Raw genomic sequence first — 11,440 nt, forward strand, 5'->3', positions numbered from 1 at the left:
TTTTATTAGTCCAGTTATGGAGACTGCGACTGCAAGATTACTTGCATTTTATTTCTTTCAAGTTTTTTGCATGTCTTTCAAGGAAGAACTTGACTTCCTTGTGAAAAATCAAGAGGATGATTAGTTAATTCCATATCAGTCACAGGCACGCACAAAATTGCAGGAGAAACTAATCCTAAAACATTTATATACTTTGCTATAAGGATAAAATAGAGCCATAGTATTTGACAATTCCGCGATATCTAAACCACTGGAAGTACCTCATGTTGTGTCAGTTAATTACACTTTGATCATCCGATCTGCCGGGTGATTTGTTTCTTTTATAAAGTTTGAATTGAAGAAAGTATGGCATGTTGCCATGTTCGGTGGGCTCATACTGGGAATCAAGATAACTTAAAGGACAGCTGTGGCGGCCAAAAAAATAAATAAACAAAAAGAATAACCATTTATTAAGAAGAACTCTGCAAAAAATATTGATAGCAAAGAAAATTTGCATAATAAAAATATATAAAAAAGGAGGGGGGAAAGAAAAATTATGTGGCAGTGGAGAGAAGTAGAGAACATGGTAACGTGATCTTACTCAGAGTTTCATACCCAGGGACCAGGTTTCCTAACCTATAAACAGATCTACAAATATTTGAGTCCTACTTGCAGCGTAACATGTACAACTAAATCGACAGATATACCATGGGTAACTTTTGTTTTTAAGAAATGGAGATTTACCTTCCGGTAATCCTACATCTCAGTTTGTTCCTTCAAAGATCTAGAAAGACCAGTCTCTCCGTCCCTCCCTCCCTCTCTATGATGATTGCCAATGACTGTACTATCAAGTATAGCTACCTCGACTAAAAAAATCAGTACTGTAATCCTGACCGCCAAATGCCATCCTTTGAAACAACCTGATCTCAGCAGACTGCTGTCTTGAATCAAACACCTCACTTTCGCCTGCCCTCATTCCATTGTTTATATCTGAATCATCATCTATACATTCTAAAGCCCTCACCACCTGAGACATAATTTTCCAGAATAAAGAAAATCATATTCTACCTCCTTCCTAGACTTTCCAAAAAAAAAGGGTTCAAAGAAAATGGGAGAATTGGGTCAGACAGGCAAGTTAAAGAGCTGAATACCTGACCCATACTAGGTCTCTTCGTAGCTGAATGCCGCGCACACGTTGCAGCTGCTTCAACCATCCGGAACATCTCAGTTGGTACATAGTTTCCTTTGAGCTTTGGGTCCACCAATCCATCAAAGTCTCTTTTGTCAAGTGCATCACTAAGTAATGGCCGAGCCTGCAGAAACAGGATCATTCTAATTAAGTGTATAGTCAGTAGAAACCTATTGTTTTGTGGGTTTCACAATTACTTCAAGCTCATATCTTGGCCTCGGAAATTGAACCACTTTGCAGAACAAAAAGGAGATGAAGCCAGTTTTATGACACTATGTCAAGAAGTAACACCAGGGAAATAATGGTAGCTTTAGTGACCAAAAGATCAATCATATTTGAAAGCAAATCAAACCTTGACAGAGATGAGGAACCAGCCAAATGGAAGAGAACGCAAAGCTATGGACATAGTACAATATCCGTGATCACAACTAACTCTAAAGGGGAAGATATCCACAAATCTGAAGTTCACTCTTACCAGATGAACCAGAGTTCTACACTAACTTCTGTCACCCTTTCACATCATCACATATACTCCTAATGACATTAGGCGACAAAGATTACACACTTTTTACACTTCAAAACTCCACGGAGAGAGAGCTTTCATGCCAATGTTTCCTTTATAACTTAGTTGCCCAGATACACTGCTCTGGTTTTCGCTTAAACTATCTTTTTGTAGAAAGAGAGAAGCAACATTGCTTGCACTATATAGCCTTTAATCCTCTGGATAATCAAAGTATACGTTGTTTTCACCTTTTTTACTAGATTAGAATCTAGAAAAGTATGTCCAGTAAACAAGTAAGAAGTATGGAACAACTTGCATTAAAGTGATAAAAAAAGCTTACCCATTCAACCAGGCTCTCATCTCCTAAAGGTTGAGATGCGTCCACAGGCTTGCGCCCGGAAATTAATTCTAGCAGCACAACCCCGAATGAGTACACATCAGACTTTTCAGTCAACTTCCCACTAGATGCGTATTCAGGAGCCAGGTATCTGAAAATTAGACAACAAACTTCTTCAGGTCTAGTTTGTATGGTCTATTAATTGATTTTCTTCCGATAACGTCCCTTGCGACCTAGTTTCTCTAGAGGATAGTGAGGTTAAGTAAAGGAGATTGTACCCAAAGGTTCCCATTACACGAGTGGAAACATGTGTATTTGCATCCAATGCCAACCTTGCAAGCCCAAAATCTGAAACCTGTAAAATGAGAAGGGCCCAAATGAAAGTAAGAAAGTAAACCACTGCAACAAGGAAAGATATACAAAAAAAAGGAGTTGAAACAAGGTGCGCATACCAAAGCATCAAAATTATTATCTAATAGAATGTTCGATGACTTGATATCCCTGTGTATTATCCGAGGATGACCTTAAAAAAACACAAATAGAGACAATTATCCATTAGTAAAAGAAGACAAAAGAAAACACCAGTATGAGTAGGAAATTTCACTTTGTCAATAAATTCCTAATCATGAAATTGTGTGTCCACTAGTTAATAAAGCTGTAGGAACTGTTTTTGGTAGTTTTCAAATATTTTTCTCCATAATGATAGTGTTCAATGCAGCACAACATATATTTCATATCTACTACCATAAACATTTTTTGCTTGAAAATATAATCAAATTACCAATTTCACTGATTACATTCCTTCGAACCCATAAGAATTATATTCAGATGTTTAACCAGGTTTAACTTCAGAAGCAAAGAGGCGAAGATGTTAGACATCCTTGCTTCGGAACCTACAAAGACAGGAAAGGTACTCACAATATTCGTGCAGGTAAGCTATTCCACGAGCTGCACCAGTGGCAACTCTAAGTCGAGTTGCCCAATCCATCGCTGTATTTTCCCCTACAAAATACAAGGATGAAAGGATTTAACAATTCCTAGCTTAGTAATCAACGTGGGACTTCTCCCTTATGTCCTTTCATGAAAGCACATCTTACCATGGAGATGAAAATATAGGGTATTGTTTGGAACAAAGTCGTAAATAAGCAGTCTTTGATTATCAGATATGCAATACCCTACAAGTGAAACCAAATGACGATGATGTACACGACTAATCGTCTCAACTTCAGCTCTGAATTCACGTTCTCCCTGCGAACCACCAATCTTTAATTGTTTTATAGCCACTTCTCTTCCATCAGCCAAATTTCCTTTGTAGACACAACCGAAACCGCCTTCTCCCAAAAGATTGCGATCTGAAAACCCATCTGTAACTTCCAACAGTTCTTCATATGTGAACAATGCCCTTGAGTTGCTTAATCCACCATGATCTGGTGGTGAATGTGCAAAATCACTAGCTGCACCACTTGGTCCACTTCCTATTAGAGGAACTGGAGACTGGGATTTAAACAAAGATAGATCTGAAAAGCAAATTAATGACTTGTTAATACAATCTCAATTGCTTTTGAGTTAGAAAGTATATATTTGATATGGTATTGCAGGTGACAAGCTCATTGGAGAGCATGATCACAAACTTGCATACTGTCTTTAAATACAGGTCCAATCAACAGTGAAAATTTTCACAATGTACTATCATTTTGACCTAATTCTTATCAAATATTATTGTGAATAATAGTTATCAACCTTTAGTGGCAAACTGAACCGAATGCCAAGTCCACCTAAGAAGGATTTTTAAATGTGAGTGCTTCATAAAATGGATGTTTACAATGGCAATAAGTTACGAAATAAATCCATGATCCGGTAAGAAAGGAAGTACTTTTAATGCATTACCCGACCGTGGGGAAGAATCGAAAGGAGAAGGCAAAACGTAGCCACCATGATATCCAGCATTTCTTTTCTTTCGTCTCCTCCAATACAGGAAAGCTAAGGAAAGGAGAACAACCGCTACAATGCATACTGTGACAGTGATAGCTATTATGGTAGTTGAATTACTTCCCTTATTACCTGCAGAAGCTTGTGGCGGTGAATCAGGAACTTTAGGACTTGGATTTGGATTTGGGAGTAATCCACCGCCTGTAGAATTTGAAGAAGGAGCAGGAGGAGATGGAGTAGGACGTGTTGGTTGTGAAAGTGGTGGAGGTGCTTTTGGAGGGGAATTTGTGGGGGGTGGAGATGCAGGATCAGATGGGGGAGGTGGACTATTCGTAGGAGGAGGAGGTGGTGAATTATCAGATGCTGGAGGTGAATTTCCAGGTGGATTAGCTGATGGCGGCGGAAAACTAGGGGGGGGAGAGGAAACATCAGGTGGTGGTGGAGAAGGGGAAATTGTTTGAGGGGGAGGTGTGGAGGGAGGTGGTGTGGAGGGAGGGTAAGGAGGAACTGTGGGAGGTGAACTTTCAGTGGGAGGTGGTGGTGATAGTACTGGAGGAGGTGGTGAGGGCACAACTGGAGGGGAAGATGGTGGAGGAGTGAGAACAGGTGGAGAAGTTGGAGGCAATGGATCGGGAGGTGGTGGTGATGTTGATGGTGGTGGAGGTGACAATGGTATGGGTGGAGGCGACAAGGGTAAAGGTGGAGGTGCACCAGGAATGGGTGGAGATGCACCAGGAATGGGAGTAGGAGGCAATTGAGGTGGTGGCGCTGAAGGTGTGGATGGAGTTGAAGGGGCTGGTGGATCAGATGTTGCATTTGGTTGAACTGTAGTGGGTGGTGGTGAATTTGTAGTAGGATCTGTAGGAGGAGGTGATGAAATAGGTGGAACCAAAGCAGGAGAAGAAGCCATTTTCAAGAACAAAGATATTAATTTGAAAGATTATACAAATCAATTGAGAAGAACTCCTGATAATATCTTCATCTTGAAAAATCTAGTCACAATCTTTCTCCTACATCTCAAGCTAAACACTTTCAGAACTTAGTACAATTACTCCAATATACTTCCATTAAAACTGCAAATCAACTCAAAATCACTTTTAGATACCAAATTAAACCTAGAAACTTCCAAGTCAACCAAGTTAGACCACCCAGAGATTCCAAATCTCCAACTCAATAACCACCAGCAGAGTTTCCAATTAGTAACCCTAGAACTGAAACAAAACCAGTAACAAAAATTGATTTCAACAATCCCCAAAAATAAAAGACCAATCTCAAAACCCCAGAACTTGAATAATGAACTCAAATCAACAATGTGAACAAAATAAAAATAAACAATTAAATTAGTGAAAATAAAACAAAATTAAAATGCCGAAATTTCCAGGAAGATTACCTAATAATAATACTAAAACCGAATGTAGGATTCTTCACTTTTCCAGAGGAAGCAATTCTGGTCGTCGAAACAATATTAAAGAGTTGAAGAAGAATACTCAGTACGAAATAAAGGAATAAGTCTAATTTGTACTCCCTAAAACGACGTGAGAAGGACTTGCGAATACGTTTCTTTATTAGAGTTCTAGTGAGTTATGAAACTAACCATATAAATCAACAACTGGATACTGCAAATCAAATCGATCCTCGTATGTGGTTCCCGAGTAAAGAGGGTAAACAGCTCCGCCACCGGCTTGACTCGAACCAATTTTTTACTCTTTTCACTCTGATTTCATTTGACTTTTTGATCTGTTCTGGTTAAAGGTTCCAAAACGACCGTTTTGCACGGTCATGGCCGTTTATATCACGCCGTCTATTCACCGAATCTAATCGATGTGGAGATATTTATTTACATTATACCCGGGTCTCGTGTGAACTCTCTCAAAGTCCCACACAAGTGACACAACCCAACAACAGTTTGTGGTGTACTTTTCTTTTCTTTTTTTGTTATTTGTTGCTGTTGGGAACGTGCTATTCCTTGAGATTTAAGTTTGTCAACCCCCATCCCCATATGGAACACAATAATTACAATAGCGTGAGTTTTTTTTTTTTTTTTTTTTTTTTTTTTTTGCTTCAAACAGTAGCGTGAGTGTGCTCTTCCACTTACCTTTATAACTTAAAAATTTACAAGGCTAGTTTGTGACGTATATCGAAAACAAAAATGGATCATTACGGAATAAAATCGAAAATCCTTTATTCAACTCTTTTTCTTAATTGTTAATTTTCCTGATTAATTATTGTTAATTCGGATAATTAATGGATATTTAATTTTGTTCACCTAGAAATCATTTAATGTTAAGTCATCAGAAAATAAAAAAAGAATGATTTTTTAGTAAAAACATAAACGGAGAATTGATGGATGATCATGCACTCGCAGATCGATTCCGGGTTCATGTTCTTCATTCACGAAGAACACCAAGAATCGGTGTATAAGACTTAGTACATAGACCGATTGTTCTTGATAAACAACAACATAAAATCGACATATGTTTTTTATTTTGAAGACCGATTGATCATAATCGGTTGACACAATCTTCAACAAGTGTCGATTGTAAAAATAAATAAATAATAATAATAATATCAACCAAAGCTTTGTTACAATGAAAGGAAAGTGGTGGGTGTGTTCATATCATTGAACAACTTTTAGCCGAGTCCGAAAAGAGTCAGCAAGCCAGCAACTCAAACAAGAAGAATAAGCATAACCTTAATGTGCAAGCCTGTAAGAAGAAAGTGAGCCATGGTCATTACACTGCCGCTATAAAGGTTTGATCTTCCAATGGTATAGCCCCGGACAATGCAGACACTTTACAAGAGCTTATCCATAAACATCCAAATGCTCCATCACCATCAATCCCCCCTGAGCCAGTTGAAGATGTTGCTTTTTCTGTTGATTCTAAAGCTGTCCTTGATGCTTTGAAGAGCTTTCCTAAAGGCACAGCATGCGACAGATGGGCTTAAGGCTCAACATCTCTTAGATGCTTTGAGTGGTGCTGCTGCTGCTGTGAGTGACGAATTTTTAACATTCATTACTGGCGTGGTAAATTTATTGTTGGATGGACAATGTCCATCTGCTTTAGGGGAGTACATTGCAAGTGCTCCCTTAACTCCTCTTCTCAAGCATGGAGGTGGGCTTAGGCCTATTGTTGTTGGTACAATATGGCGTAGATTATGTTCAAAGCTCGCTGCTAAATCATTTTGCAAGGACATGCCTTTATATCTAGGGGACCATCAGTTCGGGGTTGGGGTTTCATGTGGAGCAGAAGGTATCCTTCACACTGCAAACAGACTCTTGGAGATGAAAGGTGCTCAAAATACAATGTATATGCTTCTAATTGACTTCTCTAATGCTTTCAATATGGTTGAAGACCCACGTTAATTCAGGAATTTAGACTTAGATGTCATAGCATCTCCAGATGGGTGGAGTTTTGTTATGCTTCACCATCAAGACTCTACTATAATGAGGTTGTTCTTTCATCTGCTCTTGGGGTACAACAAGGGGATCCATTGGGTCCTCTATTATTTTCCTTGGTTCTTCACCCTCTAGTGAACATGATTTCAAGCCAGTGCAAACTAGATTTCCATGCATGGTACCTTGATGATGGTACTATTGCTGGTGACAGCATGGAAGTAGCTAAGGCACCCTCAATAATTCAGGCTGAAGACAGCATCCGTGGTCTACATCTTAATGTTAACAAGACTGAATTATTTTGGCCCTATGTTGATCCTAGAAGTCAACCTGATGGAGTTTTTCCGGCCAATATTAGTAGACCTACTCGTGGTGTAAAGCTGTTGGGAGGGCCGGTGAGTCTTAATCTGCAGTTTTGCAGTGATCTAGTGAAGACTAAAATTGATAAAACCTTACAACTCATGGAGTCGGTTAAGCAATTATGTGACCCGCAAAGTGAGTTATTACTATTACGAAGTTGCACAGGTGTTTCGAAGCTATATTTTAACCTGGGAACTACCAAACCTGATGCTCTTCAACAAATTATCTCTTGTTATGATCATCTCTTGGTACAGTTTCTGAGGCATATTGTTACAGCAGATGGTGCAAGGTTTGGGCTCCTCCAACAACGTATTGTTATGTTGCCAATGAAGGATGGGGGTTTGGGTGTTCACTCGATGGAAGATACGAGCAAATATTGTTTTCTTGTTTCTTGTTTTCAAACAAGAAATCTGGAGGATGTCATCCTTAATCTTCCACCTGAATCTGAACCAAGCGTTATTTTACAGCATGCTTTGTCACAGTTCATGCAGGTATGTGGTCTGTCTTCTTTCGATATCAATACTATTACCACTTGTCCTATGAAATCTTTGGCAATACAATATTTTGAGGTTGTTAAGAAAGACATGCCTTACAAATTTGTTATGTCGGAACGTGATAATATACTTTGGCAAAGCAACAGGCTTGGCCATGCTTCAGACTATCTCAAAGCTATACCAATATGTGGGCTTAACAGACACTTGGACCTCAACAGTTCAGGGAAGTTGTTTGTTACATACTTGGTATACCTATTTTTAACAATAGTGTGGTTTGTGCTTGTTGTAAAAGGAACATGGATGTCTATGGTGATCATGCAATTCATTGCGCAAGTGAGGTGGGCATAAAGTTTAGACATGATTTTGTTAGGGATGTTATCTCTGATATTTGTCACAATGTCGGAGTTGCAGCTAGAAAATAGGTAAATCTTGGGCTCTTAACTGACGACGCCAAGGCTTTAAAGCCCGCTGACATTCTTATCTATAATTGGGTTAACGGTCAAGATGTTTGTGTTTGATGCTACGGGTGTTTCACCTTTTTCTAGTAACAGTGGTCGGGCTTTCGTTCCGGGTGTCGCCATTTCTAATGTTATTGCACGCAAGAGGTCCAAATATTTGGATAAGTGTTCTGCTCATGGGTATGGTTTTGGTGTCCTTGATTTCTCCACTTTAGGCGAAATTGGTGAAGATATGGTGATTCTCTTGAAGAGATTGAGAAATTGCATAGCTAGTTATGACTTAAACTACAAAATAGGGAATTCTCTTTTTTATAGATTAGGTATTTCCATTCAAAAAGGTGTAGGGGGACAATTTATTGCTAGGTTGCCCTCCATCGACATTGTACCTATTTTATGATTTTTTAATAATATGCCCCTAGTGGCTCCCTTTTTTTTAATAATAATAATAATTTTTTGCATAAAAACACGTCCACAATTGATGGATATCCCCCGTGTACTGAGTGTAAAAACTAAAACTCAAGAGTTTTTCTGTATTTTTTTTTTCGAGAATCGGTTTACATAAATGCCTTTATCGACCGATTGTAAATCTGGGGACTTCTTTGATTGTTTTGCTCAAAACTTCTTCGTCCGATGTCGGAATGACCTCATTTTTTTTTGCGTTCAACTCGTATTTTCATGTTCTATGATATAGAGATAAAAAATTTTGGGTTTGTGAAAAAAAATGGTTTATGAATCGATTGATATAGGCATTAACGTATACCATTTGTTGTTGATGTTCATCAAATACGAAAAACATCAACCTAGAATCAGTTGATGTGGAGTGTACCTTATGCATTGATTCTGGACGATGTTCTTCGTGTTTGATGAACGTAAACAACAATTGGTATAAGTTAACGCCTATATCACCGATCTGGCTGAGTTTCCGAAAACTTTGATGAGGAAATTACAGAGTTTCATAGTTAAATCATTGATGAATCCCTCTTAAAAGGAACAAATTAAAGGGATTTAACTAAATCACTTGAATTGCTTGTCACTGAAAATTTTGTTTTAAAAAATAAATATACTCCCTCCGTCCCACTATTAGTTAACCTATTTACTCTTAGATTTTGTCACATAATAGATGACCTATATCACTAAACAAGGAGATATTTCTAAAATTATCATTTTAATTGATTATAAGAAATATGCATAATTTGATAGGCATGTTTAAATTCGTTACATAGGTGTTTTAAAATGCTTTTCAATGGTATGAAGTTTGTGAACATCCGTGGTGTAGTTCGAGAGATAAATCATTTCAAATTTCACTAGTTATTATCCATAAGTGTATAATTGTAATAAGTACTTAAAAGTACTATTTTCCCTTCCCTGCCTTAAGAATTGTGCAAACTTGAACTAAATCATCTAATAATGGGAAGGAGGGAGTAATAATAATTGAATTGGTCTTTGGGATTAGATTTAAGTTTTTGATTGTCATGGAAATTGAAAAAAAAAAATTGATTAAAGATTGTTGATTCAGTATTGCAACGGGACAAAGGTCGGAGTTGGTGATGCTGATGCGGTTCATGATACAAAAGGTTGGTAGACCTGCGTTGATTTCTTTCCACAAAAAAGTGTTAAGACAAAGGACGTATTTTGTACATATAATACAATACTCTAAATTATATGCAGTTCATGCCCGTTGTTGGGTACAGAGTTCAAGAATTCAAAACTTAAATGACATATACTTTTTTGTTACAGATGCAAACTTAGATATGCAAAATTTAAAATTTAAAATTTAAAATTGAGGAAGATATAAAACAATACCTGCTAGTATACCGAAGAAACACAGTTTAGAAACAACATCACGGTACTAATAGAGAGAGCAAATATGCTAAAATAGTAGAGAAAACATACACATTTAGTACCATGGTCCAACGCAACAATTTTTTTTTATCAAGTTTAAGAGTTTTAAAACCAAACAAGCACTTAATGATACATAAATGAGTAATACATATATGTATGACAACAAAATGGATTCAAAAGCACTACTGCAAACACCCAAGACCAGACCCATCGTACACAAACCAACGATTTTTCAGTTGGTATCAGAGCAAAGTTCCGATTTATTTGGATTGTGAGTTTTGGACTTGCTAGTTTTCGGACGCCGTGTATTTGTTTTTAAAGATAAATAATTACCATGTTTTTGTTTCCATCATCTGATTATTTATTTTTGGCTTTAATTACTTGAATATTTTACAATATTTATTGTGAGAATATTTGTTTTATCGATTTTCAATTGTTTTGGGGTTGGGGAAAGATGGAAGTGCGGGGGTACCAAATACACCACCAACTTTTTCATTTGGAAACTTGTATGGACAAAACCTAATACAATTGCAAGTAGACTAACTTAATGATCCTTGAAATCTATAGAGTTTAAATCTCTACCTCTTCCTGATCAGTATGTATAAGACAATAAGTCTGTGAACCTGATTGCTAAGAAGAGTACTTGGACGATCCCAAAGATCAATATCCAAGATCAATCTAGTCATATCCAAATAATCCAAACAGAATTCTGCCAAGTAATTAAGCTTGTTATCTATATTTCAAGATACGAATTCTACAAGAACGAGTCTCGTAATCGATCACAATTAGATGGACGTATCTACTTAGATTGAATACTTACAAATTGCGTAAATCCAATTATAAAGATAAAGAAATATAATGCGGAAAAGGAAAAACACAAGACACCAGTAAATTTTTTAACGAGGAAACTGCAACTGCAGAAAGACCCCAAGACCTCTTCTAGATTTGAACACCGA

At 37.5% G+C, this 11,440-nt stretch overlaps 1 protein-coding gene across 3 annotated transcripts; it reads right to left on the reverse strand.

Annotated features, from left to right (window-relative positions):
• Positions 1 to 422: 422 nt before the first annotated feature.
• Positions 423 to 5,688, reverse strand: LOC113302970 (proline-rich receptor-like protein kinase PERK8). Of its 3 annotated transcripts, XM_026551947.1 has the most exons (10): positions 5,531 to 5,688; positions 5,327 to 5,383; positions 3,895 to 5,147; positions 3,105 to 3,524; positions 2,926 to 3,009; positions 2,460 to 2,530; positions 2,286 to 2,362; positions 2,011 to 2,158; positions 1,131 to 1,292; positions 423 to 1,006 (listed from the first exon to the last, which is right to left on the reverse strand). In XM_026551947.1, exons 3-10 carry the CDS (start codon positions 4,844 to 4,846, stop codon positions 827 to 829), a joined length of 2,094 nt encoding a protein of 697 aa, XP_026407732.1. In that variant the 5' UTR covers positions 4,847 to 5,147; positions 5,327 to 5,383; positions 5,531 to 5,688; the 3' UTR covers positions 423 to 826. The 3 variants fall into 3 exon arrangements, with proteins under 3 accessions (XP_026407732.1, XP_026407733.1, XP_026407731.1); XM_026551948.1 differs by lacking the exon at positions 5,327 to 5,383 and having other exon boundaries at positions 5,531 to 5,684; XM_026551946.1 differs by having other exon boundaries at positions 5,327 to 5,682.
• Positions 5,689 to 11,440: the final 5,752 nt, after the last annotated feature.

This window comes from Papaver somniferum, chromosome 8, assembly GCF_003573695.1.
Source record: "Papaver somniferum cultivar HN1 chromosome 8, ASM357369v1, whole genome shotgun sequence".
Lineage (NCBI taxonomy): Eukaryota > Viridiplantae > Streptophyta > Magnoliopsida > Ranunculales > Papaveraceae > Papaver > Papaver somniferum.

Excerpts from the sequence above, each read along its gene's own strand:
- LOC113302970 (XM_026551947.1), bottom strand. The coding sequence starts at position 4,846 with ATGGCTTCTTCTCCTGCTTTGGTTCCACCTATTTCATCACCTCCTCCT. Across the intron at positions 3,010-3,104 it reads CCTATATTTTCATCTCCATG|GGGAAAATACAGCGATGGAT; the intron begins GTAAGATGTGCT and ends TGTATTTTGTAG. Across the intron at positions 2,363-2,459 it reads ATAATAATTTTGATGCTTTG|GTTTCAGATTTTGGGCTTGC; the intron begins GTATGCGCACCT and ends CTCATTTTACAG.